Below are 20,359 nucleotides of genomic sequence, written 5' to 3' on the forward strand. Positions count from 1 at the left end.
GTAGCACCTAATCGTGATTCCCTAGATGGCTTCATTTGTCTGAAAGTAATGTCTCACTGCATTTATCATGTTAATATAGTAAGGTCTTCATTGGAGTGTACAGAAATCTGTTTTCTGTCTAAAAGGCGAAAAGACTGAGTTTTATTGATCAAGTAATATATAGTATATATGCAAATTACTTGAGTAGCATTGTGTGACACTTCTAGACAAATTTTTTTGTAAATGTAACATTTTGCAATTATTAAATATTTTATGTGAAAACCATCTTGAGAGAACTTGATTTCACCCAGAGACTGAGAAGCAGAGAGACATATTCGCTGCAGCATTCAATTGGAAGTCTGGAGAAATGGAAACTAGCCTTATCTTTGCCAGCAGCCAGCTATCTGACCCTTGGTCCGTCTCTTGTCTCTAGCTCAGTTTCCTGAGCCTGTCAGATAGGAAACTTAATACCGACTTCTTTTGTAAATCACTTTGAGATTGACTAATATTATCAAGAAGGAAAGTACATGTAAATGATTTAAAAAAAAAAAAAAAAGCAAGTAAAATTCATTAAATATTTTGAAAGGACAGAATGACTAATCAACATAAGCTGTAAAATGCACTCAGTTTTTTACATTGCAGGATAACTTTTGCTGTTGTGAACAGGAATTTTCCCAGAAATATATGGTTTAGGCTCTCTATTTTTGTTTTGGCTTGTTTTTTTCATGGGTAGTTGGTATACCCCGCTGGCCTTCTTTACACCTTCAAGTGTAAAGGATTAAGGGATGCATAAGTCTTGTCCTGGTGATTCCCCTTCAGTTATTCCACTGTGCCCTCTGAAGTATGTACCAGATGGTTAAGAAAAAGTTAAGTCAAAAGTTAAGTCAAAAGATGTTAAGAAAAAGAAGTCAAAAAAGAAGAATGGAAGGTGAGAAAGGCAGAGACTGTCAGGAAGAGAGGAAGAAAAAGGAGCCAGGAATGTGGATCTGTGTAGACGGTTGGTGGGGTTTTGTCCCTGCAAGGCAAACATTTTGAGCCAGTTTATGATCACATCCAGAAGTAGAACAACGAGCATGAAACCAGCGTATTGGAGGAAGGGGAGGGGGGAAGAGAGAGGTGAAGGGGGAAATAACGTTTTTGCTTCCTTCCTGCCTCTGTTTGCTGAAAAAGGTGATGTATTTTTGAACTGCATGCCTGATAAATCTTTTGTTAGAAGTTGGCTGTATTAGAGAGTAAAACAGTAGGATTTAATAAAGAATAAATCAGAATATGATATAAAATTGAATAGTAGAAAAAGAGTGCAATGAATGGATTCGGCATTTCCCTTAACTGTGGAAACGTCAAATTTTCTTGTGGTGCCCTGGCAGTAAGTTTCGCTACATTCTTCCTGAAACTGATTTTGATTTGTGATTCTAGAAACTATTTTGTTTTCCCTTGTTCAAAAGGATGGGGAAGACTGACTCATGCTTACTTTCTCCACAAGAAGCAGTCCATCCCCAACCCTTCCTGTCAGCCGTGTTATAGCTGCAGCCCGCCTCATTGCTGGTTACTCACTGCTAGTAAAATGGTTCTGATTTTGATTATGGAGCTTTCTCATTTATGGCCAAATTTCCATGCCCCTGCGGTGGGGCCACAAAAGCTCTCTCTTACTGTGGAATATGGTTTTTACTGTTGCATATAAGGAGCTAGTTACCCTATTGTGTGCAGTACATATTAGTATAGATCAATACAGGTTACTTAATTAGTGCTGCAGGCTTGAAGCTCCCTGTCTTGAGACAAGTTCAGCCTTGTTTGCTTCATGACAAACTGCTGGAGCACTTGTGTTGTTGGGAGGGAAAGGCATGAGGACCACTAAACAAAAAGGGCTTTTGTCAGGCCACTTTAGCTTCACCAAGCCATGGAGAGGAAGGTATTGAAGACGTTACGCTTAGGCTCCAGCTCACACTTGAGCTGAAGTAAGCATCTTTCCGTGCAGCTGAAGATGTTGAACAAAGATGCATTTAAGCCCTGACTGCAGTGTGCCAGTTCTAGCAGAATTTTGGCCACATCCCAACCAATTTAAATTAGAGTAGCCTAATTTAATAAGTAGAGCAGCCACTCTATCTTGTGCGGACTACATTAGCACCCTAAGGGCTGTCAAACTAACCATATGTAGCGTGAACATGGTGGTACCCTGTCATTCCCCATCCCTGTTGTGCTTGGACTGTGAAGGCAGGAGGATGGATGACGACTGGGATGGCTCCATGCTGGAGAAATCCTTAACTGGCAAAGAAGTTGTCGTAACCCATTTGCGCTGCCAGATCTGTGCCTTGTCAGGATAAGCCCTCTAGCCTCATTATTCTGATTTTGTCTTTCATTTCAGGAGCTGCTTTTTTCAGTGCTAGTTATGTTGCGGTCTCTCCTTAATAGATTTTCAGTGGCTTAAATTTTCACACTTGTATCTGAAAATTTGAGTAAATGCCAGAGATGGAAAACGATGACTATATTACCAGGCAATAATGCAGAGCTTCTCTCTAGTGTATTACAGTACAGTGGGCGCTTGTTCGTGCAAGCCATTGTTTTTGTTTAGAATCCATGTGGTTGTCATCATTACTGCATGAAGTATAATTTCTGCTCTAAAAAGCAGAAATACTTTTCACTTTTAGGGGAGGGAGTGAAGAAGGGACAGAAATACTAGAAATGTGTTTTAATCCTCAGAATCTCATACATTTTGCTGAGCTCATGATATACTAATATAAACCCAGTGGCATCTGATGGGAAGTGCAGAGATTTTCATAGTTTCTACAGAAATTATGTGTATTTGCATATTATGGCAGCCAAAAATAATGGCTTTTTAGGATGTTTACCATAAACAATGTGTATTCTCATTACCACAGTTTCTGTCCTTGAGAGAGAACTGGGGAGAGAAGGGGGAGAACCAGCATAGTCTACTTAAGGCTGAGGGCTGCTCCATTGACACTGATGAAACAGCCAGCCAGAAGAAGCAGGCTGACATCAAAATAAGACAATCTGCTGCATCTGTTTTATACTGTTCCAAATGAGATTTTTCGTTACAAAACAAACTTGCTGCCTTGCGTGCACAGCAAGCAAATTAAAGCGGTAATACCTTTTTGAATAATTAATAAAATGAAGAGCAACTATCTATGCCCTGAAGAAGTTTTAGGGTAAACAAATATGTCCAACCTTGTTCTTGTGTTGGAGATACACTCCACCACCTTTCTCTGCAGCACTTCTTAGTGTTGGTAATAATAAGCACAGATGCATTGATGTTATGGAGATGTATACACTAAAACACAACGTAATCATTCCGTGCTGTTGACATACCCATATCTCTTGTGTTTCACACAACTGTGGGAGAGTGGTTTTATTTCATAGTACACACTTAAAAGTTTGAACATAAGAGATATGGATTCTCATTTTTATAATGAGGATTGCTCAGTGGGGTTTTCTGGGCTGTTGGCTTTTTTTTTTCCCCAAGCGCTGTCTTGTTTTTCTCAAAATCTGAAGGGGCAGAAAAACTTTCTTTTTCTTTATCTGTAAACAGATGGTTGGGATCATGACTTCCTCCCTGTATATTTGCCTTGATGTCAGTAGGATTTACAGCAATATAATTAATCTCTCTATTCTTGGACACCAAATTTCTGTCCAAGACTTCTTTTTAGCCTTGTCCTCTTCAGTCAGAAATGAATGCTACAGATCCCAATAGAAATGAAACTTTTTACCTCCTGTATCATTTCCAGCTCCCGCCAGCTGGACTGAATAACACAGCACTTGCTCAGCTGTATTCTCCTCAGCCCCCATTTAAATGGTTTATGCTTTATGTTAAGGTGTCTGGTTTTCATTGGATTCAGTGAGCAAAACTGTAAGACCAGCATTCTCCATTTTAAGTCCTGAGTTTCATCCCGTGTGGTATGGAGGCATTATGTTACACCTAGACCTCTAGATCCACATCTAGAGCTGTATGAAGGACTTCAAAATATTACCAAATATTCCAGAGTGCATAATATGGAAATGGGATTTATTCTTCAGTGACAATATCGATGCATCTGCTAGTTTATTAATCCCACCAAATAACAGGAAAATATTTTCAACACTGTTTTCAACCTTGTGTGGCAAAGGACTCTGGAGTGAAGGGGTTAAACCTCCACCCTTTGGCTCCTCCTCCTTAAAATGTGTTATTTTCTTGTGCACTATGTGTAAATGAAGTGCAGAGTACTGTTTCTCTGTTCTTCCTCCTCCCCAAACACTTGGTGTACATCTTTGACATGACCTTGTTGTCTTTAAATTACTAGCTTCTTCACAGAGGAGGATGTTTCCCCAGTGCCTGAAATCTCAACCATATATTAATGTAAAGTGATGGCAGAATATGGAGAAGAGTATCTTGGGGAACTCTTTTTATAGCTTTATAAAGCACAGTACTTTATGTACTCTGCTGTGCTTGGTCAGTACTTTCTGACTGCCTTTAATGCCATAATAGATTTCTAAATACATTTGAAAGTCTGGTACTTACTTTTTCTGGGTGACATCCTGCCTTCAGTGGTAAAATTTCCATTGATTTTTGTAGAGTCAGAATTTCCTGATGTTCCTTCCTCAGCAAAATGAAGATAAAGTTTTCTGTCTCAAAAGAAGTTGTGAGGATATACTTATGTATAAACAGTATCAGTGCCTACTTAAACTTGGCTGCAGTATGGTTTTGCTGTATTTCATGGAGGTGAAATGATGTTTGGTTTTTGTTCATAGTGTTTATAGGGAGAGAACGACAGCTACTGTCAGGCAGCATATGTAAGCGGGCTACTGTACATCTACCTGTCTAGTTCACTGCACATTATTTGTAAATCAGATGGTTTGTAAAAGTCTGTGATTTAAGCTTGCTGTGTGGTAGCAACGATTACCTGCCCAAAGAAAAGACTGACTTATATTTTCATAGTTGAAAAATAAAATGTATTCCTTTTTGTTGTGAATTAAGTTAACTTCTGATTGCCACCACATTCATACACTGCATGACAGACAGAAAAGAATCATTTAACAAAGACTTTTGCAGTCTGTTGCTTGATCTGACACTGGGTATGAGTGCGAGCTTCTGAACTTGGAGAGATGGCGTGCATTTGGACTACATGCAGCTGCACACATGGCCTGGGACTTCAGGCACTTCTCCATGGGTTTTACTGGGTTTTCTACACGTGAGAAATGGACATGTTCAGGAAAACACATTCCCTGCCCCCAAAAGTTTGTTTAGTATAATCAGATCCAGAACATTTGGTTCTAGATCAGATTCACTGTTAATATGGAGATTTATTTGCAAATTGCAAGGAGAAAACCAAGCCTGCACAAAGTTCATAGTGGTTACATTATTTCTGTAGTTTACAAGTTCCTTGACAATTTGATTTTGACTTCCTTTTTTATCTCAGCTGTGAAGGTTAAATTATTCTTAAAGACTAAATACACTGAGGAATACAGATTTTTAACTAACTGCTCTCAAAGAATTTCATATTTTGTGTGTTGCCATAGAAATGGCAGCTACCAAACCCAGCTTTTTACCATGTACGATGTCTACATAATAGGTGCAGATATAATTGCAGAGTAGTAGACAGACCTCAGCATTGAAAGGAAAAGAAGTTCTTCCTCCGATGCTTCACAGTGTAGCTCACTGAGGTATGTTCTCACTATCATGATTCCTCAGCGGATCACAGGAGGCAGTTGTGCTTGTTTATCAATATGTATGTTGTTTTTACAATGGATGTTGTGGCTTACACATGTGAAAGTGATGTGAACGGCTTCTTTGATCCTCTCCCCACCTCATATACCATCTGAGTTGCATTTGTGGCAAAGCAGACATGGTATGGCATGATGGTGGAGCTTAAGAGGACGTTGAAGGAATCGGGTTAGTGCCAAAGTGTAGTGATATATGCAAATAATCTACTATTATGTAGTCAAGCAAGTAAAGCTGGAAGCAAATAGTATGGCTCCTGGGAACAGGTTTTAATAACAGCCTATGCATTGTATCATGTAGATGGGCCTGTAGCTCCACCTACAGAAGCCATGCAGTAGAAGGTGGGAAGAGGCGGACATCAAAATTCAGGAAGTGGAGCAAAGACTGTTGTGCTTGTGCAGCTGCTTGAGTTGGAGAGGACTTGGAGATTGGTGGAAATACAGGCAGGAGTGCATAGAGCAGGAGTGTGAAGTGTCTGGGTGGGGCTGGAAGAAGCTGAGGAGGACCTGGGACAGCCTTCCTCTGCGGCCTTGGGATGGCAGATCAAATCCCAGTGTGCATCTGCTTCCACTTCCAGCTTGAAAAATAGAAACTGAACGTGAGCGTGATGTGAGGCTGAATGAAGGAAAAGGCATGCAGTATTTTGAATTGCCTTGTGCTTTTATTTGTTACTTGTTCTAATAATTTTGTCCAATAACTGACTGAATGTGATTAATAATGTGATAAAGCAAATATTAAAGGCAGTATCTTTCACATACACCAGTAACTAGGGATGGTGATCCAGCAAGCATAACTAAGCTTTTTGAAATATAATTACTAACCAGTAATTACATATGGAAGTCATTTTCTTTAGTAAGTCTCTCCCGTTCTGGCATTCTGGAAGGAGATGCTGAGGGGACCAAAGCAATGCAAGCAGTTCTCTGTACAATGTGCCCTGCCTTCTGCCCAGATGTAATTAAAATTATTAAATAATGAAAACTGGCATGCTCTTTTGTTAAACACTTGACAGGTGAGAGATGAGAGATGGCAAAAAATACAAGCCTTCTCAGACACTAGTAATATATTGAACTGTTAGACTTCCTTGCAAAAATCTTCAAGGTATGATGTTAAAAGCCTTTTCCTTACGGTATACCAAATAATGGTGGTGCTGCTAGAACAGTAGCACGATTTAGTCCTGAAAGGCTTGTGTAACAAATTCTGTAAGAGTGGAAGAATAATGAAGGTATGAGCTCAGAGCAAGGACGTTTATTTTTTGATGTTGCCTAGCAACTCCAAAACCAAAATTGTAATATTAACTTAAATACTATGAATTTTTAAACCCATGTGTACTGGGGGAGGAGGAGAGTAATCTCTACCAATATTCAAGAAGGAATTTTTCAACTTCCAATTTCAGTGGCTTTTAGCTTTTTAGAAAATGAACAAAAGTAAAACCAAAAAAACCCATCCTTTCGTAGTAAAACTTCCTATGCTGATGCAGATTAGAGGTGATTTTTGGTTGGAAGAAATCTGATAAGCAGCTTTCAGCTGGTAGAATGAAAAGCTACAATTTATGTATGTCAGAACATGCTTTAGGAAGTTATTTCCACAAACTTGCCCTTGATTAACTCTCCATAATAACATTGCCATTTGAAGTGTCTAAATCAATTACTTCTAGAAACACTGTTAGTATGTTTTGAATATCCTTTGCTGTCCCACGCTCTCTCTGATAACAACCTGCCTCACTCCTTTTGACACATATATCTCCATTTACCTGTGAATCTCTGCCTAAGCAGGGCAATCTTACAAGACATCGTAGACATCACAGAAGAGATCTGTGCTGGAAGAAAAGCACTTCTCATTAAGGAATATTTATTTAAAACATCTATGCTATTAAGTAGTACGGTTAAACGTATCTTTCTTTTCTTTCCAAAACTCTTTTGTCCAGGGAAGATAATCTTTTGTCCAGGGAAGATAATCTTGTGAATAAAAATACATTCATATAATGGGATTATGCTTAATTTGTTCTCTGGCTAATTAAATCCTCTTATTTGTCAAACCTATTGGATGGAAATAATTCATGCTGTACATAGCACAATTTTGGTTCCCTGCATGAGTGGGACTGGATGATCCTATCACCAGTTAAAAGAAACAAAATAAAAAGCAAACAGTATTCGATCAATGCAAGAGTTTCCTACCAAAAGCTCACATGTAAAAGTAATTTATGGAAAAAAACCCACCATAGCTACCATATATTTAAACACTAGCAATATTTAGACTTTATGACTGTCCTTGGGGGAAGCTGCTGGCTACAGCACGCTCCTCTGACAGTCATTTACCAGAACTGGTTTGATCAGTGATAGGAAAAATACACAATCAAAGTCAGCAGAAGTCACTGCAGCAGTAATGATCTGGGAGGCTCTGAAATGGTCAGCTTGGAAAGTTAAACCTGAAGTAAGCAGTATTATACATCCCCCCAGAGAGCCGAGTTCTGGGCTGGGGTGCCAGCGTGCAAACTGCCCTCGCAGCCAGCAGGCACAGCTAAGAGGGGAATTTGTCTCCTTTCTTCTTGACTTTGATAGCAGTCACATGGGTCTCTCTAGGGCAGATGGCCTGGTGCGGCAGTCCTGCCTGAACGAAGAGTGGTCCTGCCTCACGTAGGCCGGTAGGAAGTTTGCCATTTGCTTGAGCTGGAGCAGAGCGGGACTGTCAGCATGCACGGTCACACACATGGAAGTCAGAGAGGCGTACGATTCCCTGGATTTCACTACAGATTAATTTAAAATAATAAGGTCTAGCTTTAAAATATGGAAGTAATGTCTTATTCAGGGGCATTGGGCATCTAGAGTACAAAAGCAGATCCATTCATGCTGCCTGGATCCAGCAAGCTGTCACACTCAATAGTTAGTGTATTTGAAGACAATAGGACATCTCTTTGCTGGGCAGACTGGCCGTACGTGCAGTGACCTGATTGTGCAGGGAAGTAGTCTAGAATAGCTGTTCTGTAATGGCTTTTCTGTAATAGCTGCCCATCTGGACACTCTCCTTGCTGAAAATGCCATTTTTCAATCTGATTTAGAAGTAAACTAAATTAAACTACAAACAGGCATTTTTAGTGCAGAATGTGTGTGGAAACAGAGATTTAATATGCAAACCTTTTGCTGTTAAATTTACTCATGATAACCCCCTCTTGCCCCGTTGGCAAGTCCTAAAAGCTGCCTGAGATAAGTAAGCATGTTCATCAGAATCAAAGTTACTGCAAAGTATTAAGATGCTTCTCTCTAGCAGAATTTATTTCTTCTGCTCTGCTGAAATCTTCAACTTGTCTCTGATATTTGGGTATTTTTGCAGCCAGATGGAGCTCAGCTTTCTTTATCTGATTGTTTTTTGATTGTATTTCTTTTAAAGTACTCTCATTTTTATATTCCTTGTAGTGTTAATGATGGTAGTTCTTTTACCTTGCTTTTAAGTTATATATATGAAGGAGTGCTGGGTAGCTGTTTTATAAGCTTTTTAAGAAGAAATTTGTTAAATGACACCGTTTATTCCAAAAAGTCAGTAACACTAAATATAATTTTGGTGAGGAAAGAGTTAAGAAACTTCTTGGTTCTCCCCCTGCCATTAGTTTGAGCCAGGAGACAGCTCCCCTGACTTGAATCCTGGATCAGCATGTTGGATCCACTGAGCAGTAATAGAGGAAAAAGAGGAAGAGAAATGTAAAAATGATCTATAAGCAAGAATGTCTCTATATATAGAAGTTTTCCGTGAAGCACCAGACACTCTTTAAGAATTAATGGCAAATTGGCCCAAATCATACCGTGCTTACAAACTATACTGAACTTGCTGTTTCTGCTCCAACGGTGCATTGACATGTTTTTTTTGGAACTACACAATCAGTCTTGAACAAAAATGATCAGTTCCATTACATCCAGTTATTTGTACTGCTTTTTATTTATAATCCTGTATTGCTTGTTACTTAACAATTATTGCACATCATGTATAAAACTTAATAAGCAGTGAAGCTAGTTGATTGTGCTGACTTGGGCAGGGGGAGGAAGTAGATGTTATAGGATATTTGAAGAATAACAAATTAAATTATCGTAACACTTAGCCGTGCAGGGAGGTAAAGCCTCTCTTCCTTCCTAACTCCTTCTGCTTAGTTCTCCAGCAGTTGTAATGCCTGCACAGAAAAAAATGAATGCTGCTTGCCCTTACTCCATTTGCAGGCTAGTGGATAGGAAAGGACAGAAAAATGGAAGAAGTTCTTTACTCACTGCCCCTCAGTCTCTTCCCTTGCTTACAAGAGCTAGTATGTGAGGACACAGAAGAGGGTAATTAGCTGCATTTTTAGAACAGGAAAACATCTTGTTTCCCGCTGCAAGGAAGAATCTGGGATGGGATAGGGAGTGTGTTCTCGAGGCTGCACAGCAATGAAGTCTTGCTTACTCAAGGCAGCTTTAAATGCTAGGAGCATAGCCAGTAAGTACAATGTGATTGGGTTTTGCTCAGTAGAAGGTCCAACATTAGTCATTAGAGCAAGGCATTGCATGTAGGGAGCTACAAGAACACTGCTTGGTGTTTAGTGACAGCTGAAAAGCGACCAGGGTATTAGAACCTATAAAGGATGAAATACGAAAGAGACCTGGAATGCCCCAAAGGATTTGCAGAATACCAAAGGCACATCGGTTCCCTCCAGTACTACTATGTTGGCTTTCGGCTATTTGATCACACAAGAAACAATACAGGACTTTGTGTTTCAACTCTTTCCACACAAACCTGTTTTGCTGCTGCTGTTGTGAAGGATGGAGCTCTTTATTCTCTTCATCCCACCATGCGGGAGGATGCTCTGTTTTATTACTGGACTATTGGTAAGAGATGGTGGAAGTATAAGAGGCAAGTTTATCACCAAAGCGCTGGACCAGGAAAGTATTAAAAAAGGCAGCTGATGAGATTGTGTACCTGTGGTTCCCAGGAACCGGCACTTGGTATTGTCCTGTTGAAAGAACCTGGGACAGTGTCATTTAAAAAGTAATTCTTTTCTAGCTGTCATCACATACTAATGTGTAGGGTATGGTCAACAAAAGCTTCATCACTCTTGTTAAAAGATTACCAGTATCGGATATATCCTGTTACACTTTTGAAATTCTTAACGGTCCATAACAGAGCGAGGGAATTACATTTTTCCCTTCTGTTATACAGACCAATACATTTCCTCGAGTATATCCAGTGGTTAGCAAAAATGGGTGACCAAAATGAGCAGAAGACAAGCATGAAACCTGACTGACCTTATGCAGTCAGCTCTATTGTTTGCTTCCATTGCAAACACAGGGATTCCTTTCGTTGCTAAAATATGAGCAATCTGAGCTGCTGCTTGTTTGGCAGGATGGCAGCTGAGCTCTGCTTGCAGCGATAAGAGTGCAGCCTCTGTTAGCTTCTTGATCGCTGCATTATGCAAGCAGAGTATTACTGAGCAAAAGGCTTTTAAAGAGGCATTCGGAGGATTGTGTTCATTAGAACGCAGTGTAATGTGAATAAGGCGAGCTGGACACAAGTTCCCCCTAGTGAGGGAATCAGTAATAGCTTCTGCTCAAGGAGGTAACTATAAAAATAGACTACAAAGATAACGAACTTTCCTAAATTACATGCATATGGTTTCTGCTTGTGTGTGAATTTAAAGGGCTTAGAGACGGTAAGAGAAGTATGGGAAGCATGGCGAATTCATCACCCAGGTCCTTCCATTCTTTTTTTTTAATCAGCGCTTTTATATCTCTTTTAGTCTTAAGGTTTTGTTTCACATAGTTGTGTATTTGAATAGTTGGTGCATATTCTCATTGTCCGAACCTCACAGAAAAAAAAAGACAAAAAGTTTAAGCTTACAGGAGTTTTCTTACCAAACGGCATTTTAGGCACTAGATAGAAGAAGTTTTTGACCCTATGTGCTATTTTTCACCTTGTGGTTCAGGGCTCTTAGTATGACATCTTCCCCACAAGTGCATGGGTAGAAAATCTGAATGGATAGTGGCCATCTTAGTGGAGAAAATGAATCTACTTTTCCTAGTTTTTCCAGAAACTTTACACATAACTGTGGACAATTCGATTCTATTCTTCCTGATAATGTTTCCCTAAAAGAGGTAAACTAATGGCTACATCAGGATGTTCTGATACGACGGTTACAGATGCCATATGCGTAAATCTGTGTACACAGATTTTGGTCCTTTTGGTACTGTGAATCAAAATTACTTGTCTTGTGTGACTTTCTTTATGAAATACCAGATTATTGCTACCCTACACTGACTGGAAATGATACTTGGAAAACTGAAAATTATGTCAGTAATTCCTTTCCCCTGTTGCCCACAAATTCAGTTTGGTTGCAAATACAGAGTCACTATCTGGTAATAATAGTCACCTAGATCTAGAAATCCTCTCAAACGTTTATTTTCCTAAACCTTTCACTATATTCAGATGGGTTTATTATTAGCCAGAGATGGTGGACTTCAAGGGTGTACTTACATAGGAAAAATTAGTAGTAGAGAGGAAATAAATACTCAGAAAAGCCATTCTCATATGTACAGGGTTTGCACAGATGGATAATCTGAGGAACACAGAGGAAATCTTCAGGATCTCAGTGGTATTTAAAACACAAAACAACAACAGCATCTCTTCTGTATGTTCTGCACTCACTGCTAAGTGTTCAGACGACTGTCATCCACAAATGCTCGTGCTTAGTCTGAGTGACGTCTGATGAAAAGCACCGTTTTGGGAATTACATGCGGGAGACTATTTAAAGGAAAGGGAATCACAAGTACAAGATGCAGCTTGCCTTTAAAAGTGAGCATTTGAAGCTGAGTAAGGTAAATGCAGCATTCTGTCCCCCCTTCGCACAGAAATACAGAGCTGCGCTCCGGAGGTACATCCCTTCTCTGTACACAGATCAGCTGTACTGGTAGTGGCCACCAAAGTGTGTGAAGAACCTCCTCAGTGAGTTAATGCCCGCTGTTACGGCACCCACTGGAGATGCCAAGCCAGGACTGCAGCTTCAGGAAACGCTGCTTGGTGCTAGGGGTGGCTGCCCAGCGACTGCTCTCAGTGTCCAGGCCAGCAATTCTGTGCTTCTTTCAAAGAGAATAAATATGGGAGCAGTCTACAAGCCATACTGGACATTTAATATATCAGAAACTAAGGTGAAGTTTTTCTCCTACAGACCCAGAATCAGAGGTCTTAATGAATTACAAAAAGGTATACAGCTGATTCAGTTGTAAAGGTTTTTCGGAGCCCAATTCTTGCAACAAAATTTATCTTCTGGAAGTAGAACAGCTCTCAACTAGTGCAGATCGTCAATCTGGACTATTTAAAAGTGACATGTACTTAAATACATTGCTTTAAAATTGTCAATCTTATTTATTTTGAAATGATCATTGGATAATTCTAAAAAATCTATTACATTTCCTTTGAGAAACATGTTTTAAAAAACTCATCATCCATTACCAAACAGTATTCCTGGACATATACACATTCTGAATGACTAACGTTGCTGAATCAAAGTGATGGTGCAACTTAATTCCACATTTATTGGCAGTAACATTCATAAGCTTGTTTTCTATATAGGAAAACCAACATTTTGAGGAAGTATTTTCTTCAGTCTTCTAGAAGTTGACAGCCAGAGCTGATAGAAAGGTGGTGTGCAGAACTCACGTGTGGTCTGGGAGATGTGATGTCTCTTGAAATACAGTTTTTAAGTGGGCTGTCTACATATAATCAGTTTCAGGAATACCCTTCTTCAAAAAAGGGGAATCTACTATGACAATAATTATTTTCTTTTAACCCTTTTTGAAGATTTATTAGTTTTATTTAATCTTAAATGTTTTTTTGCGTACAAAGCTTCTGAGAAGGCCGCAGGGATGACTGCTTGCAGGACCTCTCAAATGCCAGTGACAGAAAGGCACCATCTCCCACTTCACAGCAATGCACACAACCCCTACAGCACATTGACAGGTTTTGTTACTGCCTGCTTTTCCACTTGTTTGCAGAGGAAGGTGTGAGTATATCTGTAACACCTTCCTACAACCTTTACATTTACAGGGACATGGCTGAAGAGTAGTTTGGGCCTTGTACAACAAGAAGGAAATCAGTTGACTTGGACTTATATTGCACCTCAGCTGGGCTACTGGGTTGCAGCTATGTCACCTACTATCCCAGGTAAGATGGAATTGAATTTTATTGATATTTGCAGCATTGAGTAATTATTTATTCATATATAATGTTTATATTTTTCAGAATGACCTCATCTGAGATGCCACAGCTTGATCAATAATGGATTATTAGAGAACAGAAATCTGAAAGTAAAGGGCTAAAATCTTTTGGGGATTGTGGGGGGCAAACCTTGTGCTCAAAATCTCTGAGTCATTTTAACGGGAAGCTTTTTAGAGTGTTCCTGCTTTGATGCATTTATGTCACCACTGCCTGGTTAGAGCCATTGCTAGAAAATGAGGGGAGTTGTAACATCAATGTGTTGGTGTTCCAGCAGGTAGAAAAATACATGCTGTGAAGTTTCTGTACAGAAACTCCCAAAGAAAAGGATTCACCTAAGGCCAACATCATCCTGGGTTAGACGTTTACTAATGGATTGATTGATTGTAACTCTTTTTTTCTTTTACGCTGAAGATGCCCATTTTGCCCTGACTTATGCTTTGCATCATCTTGGTGACTGATTAATTTACACTGCAAATAACTTAGTGTAGAAGGTCTAGGAAGTGTATTAGCAGAGTGGCATTAGTAGATGAGCTGACTGGTTGCCATCTGCAAGCCTCTTGGCATAACTGTAGAAAATCACTTTGAACTAGGCATTATATGTACTTCTGTGCCTGTGGAGATTATTAATGTTGCAGCTCGCTCTTCCTTTTTTCTGTCTTTGGCTGCCTTGGATTTCTTAGTATTAGTTCTTCAGCCACCAATAATCAGAGACACCTTTGTGTATAAAAGAGCCAATCAATCAAACAAAAAACTCCTCCTCTTACAGATTTTCTTTATTAGGTTTTCTGGATGAAAACCAAATACAGTAGGAATGAAAATATTCTTGCCTCGGCTGTGCAAGCTAATATCTAACCAACAAAACAAACTCTAACATGAGGACTGTTTTTAAAGTTTGCTTGTATATGCCATGAAGTTGTTTCATGATATGCAGAGCATTTGGAGGTTTTTGCTGTGTTATACCTTATGCAAGCTTTTTATTTGAGGTTATATTAAATGAAACTGCTGGAATATTCAGCTGATTCATTGCTGAACAGTTTAGAGGCAGGTGCAGATCCGAATAAAGTATCATGTTGAATTTAATGGAATTTTACAAAATAATTGTACTTTAAGAAAAAGCAACTGCTCTGAACCAAACATTTCCCAGTACAGCTCTGTCCCAGACTGCAAGGAATTTGCATGAGTCATAAAATTGTGCCTGTAACTCTAAGGTTAGAAGGCCTGTAACTCTTAAAAGGAGAAGGCTTATTTGTCCTTGCAGTTTAACTTGTATGGCAGAATTTCGCCTTGTATTTTATTTTTCCTTCTTTCTGAGGGCTAGATCGGGGTTCCTAAAACTTTGTTGCAATGGGAACAACATTTTCATGAAAAATTCAAGTGATTTATCTCTTCTTCTTTTTGCTTAATGTCCTGCAGCAACAGTATCAATCAATTATGTAAAGGCAGTGGCAGGACAGAATGTATAAATATTTAGATTTCCCAAATGCAATATACTTGATGTTATTTTTAATCAGGTTAATATCTTTTTGCTTATTTTATCTCCTCATTGAATCTATTTGATTTCTTATCTCAAAAAATGGACAAAAATGAGCTTTGTATTCCTAGCAGTGGCTCTACAGACCACTCAAGATCCACAGATGAGGTTTTACAAACCTCGTGATCTAGAACCTTAACGTTGGCCAAGTTTGCTGTCCTTCACAATACATGCATGTTACTCTGTCGGCTGGTGCTGTACCTCCTGCTGTACCTGAAGATGAAAATTTGGGCCTTTATTTCAAAATCATGATAAGGATTTTACAAACCAACAGGGTTACACATGCATAATTGTGAACAGATGCTGTCCACATGTATGCATTCCTTTATATGTTAGAACATTTACTAAGCATTATTGAAACCTGGAGTTACAACACTTTCACTAGTGGCCTGGTTTTTAAAGCTACTGAAGATGTGCTTGGCTTGGCTTGATCTAGACCTAAGAGCACCAATACATCTTCCAATGAACCCTGTACTGCACTGTATGTACTGTTTAGTGCAAAGCACCACAAATGTTGTTAAAGAGAAGTTGTTGGCCACAGTGCTGCTACATGCATTACAGTGCTGGAAGATGCTGTGATGGCTTTTCTCCAGAGATGAGAGCTTTGGTGCACTGTGTCAGCATCAGGACCTGGAAGGCAGCATTCACTGATGCATGCTCCCATTGAAACTAACTGCTTTTCCACAGAATGATCTATTTGGACTTGCAGTCATGAAAACCAGCACATGCTTTCTCCACAACTTGCTCCCTTCGCCAGAGATGGTCTGCTCAATAGGCACCAGGACTATGAGCAGCAGTGTTGCTCGCTTAGCACCCTGATAACAGGGGAAGATGTCCCTTTCTTTGTTTAAAGTGTTGTTCCTCTTCCTGTTTGCAGGTTGTTACAGGTCTAAATTCTCTTTTCTGGCCTTCCAGGTCCCGTTGTAGCACACGACATTACCAGCTATCACACAATGTTTCTTTTGGCAATTTTAGGAGGGATGGCTCTCATACTTCTAGTCTTGCTGTGTCTGCTTTTGTATTATTGCAGGTAAGATTCACCATCCTGGTTACTTAGTTCATGTTGGAAGCGTAAGCTTTTTTGTGCTCGTGAAATTAAAAGATTTTGTATGGAAACATTTTTTACTTGGGGAAAAAAAAAAGTAAGCAAGCACTTGAAGAAGAAAGAAACAGATCAAATTGCATATGTTCCTGGTTACATGCAGCATATACAGTTGCTGCTTTTGGTAAGATGGTAGTTGAATGAATCGCACAGACCTGTACCTGTATTTTCCTTGTAAGATGTTCTAAAACCTCCTATCGAACATAGGCATAGGTCCAAGATCTCTGTCATTGTACCTGTTCTGCACTTGCAAGTGATCTTTTTATTAGTCTTATATTAAAATGAATGTTAAACTTCTATCAGCAAGTGTATATTGAGTGATTTTGTATTTCCCTCCTCCAGACATTTGCTCTGATTTGTAATTGGTGCTTGAGATATTTCCCAGTTGACATTAGTTATTTTTGAATTTTATCTTCGCTGCTGGGATAAGCTTTTAATTGTTAGGTTATGTAATAAAAGCTCAATTCCCCTAATATTAATCACTGCTTAAAAATCTCCCATTAAGACACACTTGCTGTTCTTGTTTCTGTGTACAACAGTCATAAATGTGTAACTTCTTTTGTTACCGGCTTTTATAGAAGAAAATGTTTAAGACCACGTCAGCATCATAAGAAACTGCAACTTTCCACAGCACTGGACACTTCTAAGAAGGATCAAGCAACCTCTATGTCCCATATAAATTTAATATTTTCACGTCGTGAGTCAGAATTTCCTGGCGGGCTGTCTGTTGCTAGCAATGGACACACTGAAAACTCAGGTGCAAAGGAATTAATCAGTGCTGTCCACATGGAGATGGTATCACCTAGTGGAGAAGCAGATATGCATACACCTATGCTCAAACACTCATTCAGTACTTCCCAGGAGTTTAGCTCCCGAGAGGAACTGCTCTCTGACAAAGAGAAAGACAAGAGCAGAATTTCCTTGGATGATCTGACTCCCAGTGGGTCTCTAAGAAAAGACTACCACAAATCAGCAGATAGTTTTCCTTTAAAGGCACGAAAATCTACAGAAACAGCTGAAGGTTATGAGTCCCCTATCAAAGATGAGTACAGGAGAAGTTACAATGCTATGCTGTCTCAGCCTTTATTTGAAAAGCAAGAGAGAGAAATTCAAGTATCTATGAACCATATTGCTACTGGAAGTAAATACAATATTCAGGAACAAATATACCCCACACCTTCAGCCCCTGAAAAAGAGCTGCTGGACTGCAGACCTACTGATTGTATGATGTCTCGTTCAGTTGATCACCTTGAAAGACCTACATCTTTCCCTCGACCAGGTCAGTTAATCTGCTGCAATTCTGTTGACCAAGTCAATGACAGTGTTTACAGAAAAGTTTTGCCTGCATTGGTCATCCCAGGTCATTACATGAAATTGCCAGGAGAACACCCTTTTGTTAGCCAGCCACTGGTTGTCCCAGCTGACCAGCAGATTGATATAGAAAGACTTCAGGCTGAGCTTCCTAACCCTCATGCACGGCTTTTTCCACACCCCCCCCAACAGCTGCAACCCCAACAGTTAGCATCCCAAGCAATATCTCAGCAACATTTGCAAGATGCAGGTGCAGCTGAGTGGAGTCAACAAAATGCTTCCATGTCTGAATCTATTTCCATTCCTGCCTCACTGAATGATGCGTCCCTGGCTCAAATGAATAGTGAAGTGCAGCTTCTTACAGAAAAGGCTTTGATGGAATTAGGAGGTGGAAAGCCATTGCCTCATCCTCGAGCATGGTTTGTTTCTCTAGATGGACGTTCAAATGCTCATGTTAGACATTCGTACATCGATCTCCAAAGAGCTGGTAGGAATGGGAGTAACGATGCCAGTTTGGACTCTGGTGTTGACATGAATGAACCAAAATCTGCCCGAAAGGGAAGAGGAGATCATCTGTCTGCACCACAGAGTCACCCACCAGTGCAAGAGCACCAGCAGAGAGAGCGGAAGGTTTCAGATAGCACAGCTTACACACAACTTGTGTACTTGGATGATATGGACCAAAGTGGCAGCGAGTGTGGAACAGCAGTTTGTAGCCCTGAGGACAATGCTCTACGATGCCTACTAGAAGGCACTAGTAAGAGAAGTGGCGTGCAGCTGCCCAGCCTGCAGGAGGAAACAAGAACTGTGGATACCAAACCAGAGCCATTAACTAGTCCTGAACATGGAACATCAGTTCAAGATGATGAGGAAGATGAGGAGGATGAGGAAGATGACCAAGGTGAAGATAAGAAGAGTCCTTGGCAGAAACGAGAGGAAAGACCACTAATGACTTTCAATCTAAAGTGAGCTATTGTGAAAATCCACCATTCAGTGGAGTATAAAATTGCCAAATATTCTTTCTGTGGAAGTGCTTGATTGGGTTTTTTTTCTTTTTTTTTGTTGTGGAGAGAAAAGAGAAAAACAAACTGTGGTGAGCAACATTTGAAAGAACTTAAATGCATTACTGTGTAAATGTTAGAAAAGAATTAAAATCATTCCTCTGATTTAATGGCTGCCTCCAGTGAGATAGCTGAACAAAGAGTGTGATTGTTATTCCATATACTTGATATTGGTCATCCAGGATGTTGAAAATACTGACAAATTGTTTTGGTTGGTTTATGACCTCAATCTCCTTATGAATGGGAGCTGGTAAAGTTTTTGTTTTGTAGGCCAATTTTATGTTGATAATGCTACTGAAAGTATCTTAAAAACAAAAGTTTGACACATGGTGTCCAAAATTGTGCATTATCTCAATGAAAGGCTATGCATTGCTGCTTTTAGTAATATGTTGCTTATACTATGCTTTTCTTAATTTTACAAGTTGGTTGTAAACATTTTATGTCCTTTATTATAAACTACTCAGCAATTTATTTTAATGTAAAACTGCAGGAAACTTGAGTAGCATCCCTTAGCATTGAAGCCTTTTTATGAAACCAAACTGAACTTTGTGTCGACTAAGATTCCTCCAATTCTGGTCCCATTTACTCAAAGTGCCTTTTTTACAGTAACAATGAACAGTCCCTTCTTTTGCTAACTCCTTTTAATTGACCCCATTTGGGATTTTATAAACTTCTGAACTTCTACCTTTTATTTTAAGCTGCATGCCAAGAGTTCCATTTTGTGCTGAGCATTTCTCATTTCAATACAGTGTATTCTGTAGCTATCATGTATATTGTGGATTCTGTTTAGCCAGGATAGACTTAGAAGACATTTTAAAGGGCCCAGAGTAGCCAAGAAGATAGTTTCATTGACTGTATATATTGTTAGTTTCCTCTGGAATCATATGAGCTAATCATGCTCATATAAAATGGACAATAGACCGAGCAAGTGGACTGAATGTGTCTAGAAAAATTTTGGGGGAAAAAAAAAAAAATAATGTACTATCCAAAAGTGCCAGAATGACTCTTCTGTGCTTTCTCCATACAGAGCTGCTTGGTTATCCAAAAATTATAATTGAAAATAAACTGCAAAAAATATCTTCGTGGATTTTTTCCTCTGTTGGTGGTCATCACATTATTTTATATTATTTAATAGAAAAATACTTTGGTTTCACTTTTGCTGTGCATATTTATGCTTGTGTGACTTACACACTTATGCAGTTCTCATGAGCTTTAGTCAGTTCTGAAATTTAGACCCCTTTTCAGAAAAGCATCCTCCCTGTCTTGAGAAATATGTAACTATTTACTAAAGTATCACTGAAGACTTTGAAAATGAAATCCTGGTGTCGCCAAAATTCTCTGTGGAGTCACGCTTCCTGTGGGACAAGTTTTCTTTCTGAGATTTCTGCGGGTACTCACACTTATTGCACACTTCTGACTTCTTCATGAATTGGGTTCAA

At 39.4% G+C, this 20,359-nt stretch overlaps 1 protein-coding gene across 5 annotated transcripts in view; it reads left to right on the top strand.

Annotated features, from left to right (window-relative positions):
* FAM171A1 (family with sequence similarity 171 member A1) overlaps positions 1–20,073 on the top strand; it is a 92,815-nt gene extending 72,742 nt beyond the window's left edge. For all 5 annotated transcript variants that reach the window (XM_075492727.1, XM_075492728.1, XM_075492729.1 and 2 more), the window contains 3 exons: positions 13,745–13,861; positions 16,362–16,476; positions 17,127–20,073. In XM_075492727.1, the coding sequence (XP_075348842.1) occupies positions 13,745–13,861; positions 16,362–16,476; positions 17,127–18,828 (1,934 nt within the window). In that variant the 3' untranslated portion in view covers positions 18,829–20,073. The remainder of the gene's footprint in view (positions 1–13,744; positions 13,862–16,361; positions 16,477–17,126) is intronic.
* The last annotated feature ends 286 nt before the right edge of the window (positions 20,074–20,359 follow it).

This window comes from Mycteria americana, chromosome 2 (genome assembly GCF_035582795.1).
Source record: "Mycteria americana isolate JAX WOST 10 ecotype Jacksonville Zoo and Gardens chromosome 2, USCA_MyAme_1.0, whole genome shotgun sequence".
In the NCBI taxonomy this organism is placed as follows: domain Eukaryota; kingdom Metazoa; phylum Chordata; class Aves; order Ciconiiformes; family Ciconiidae; genus Mycteria; species Mycteria americana.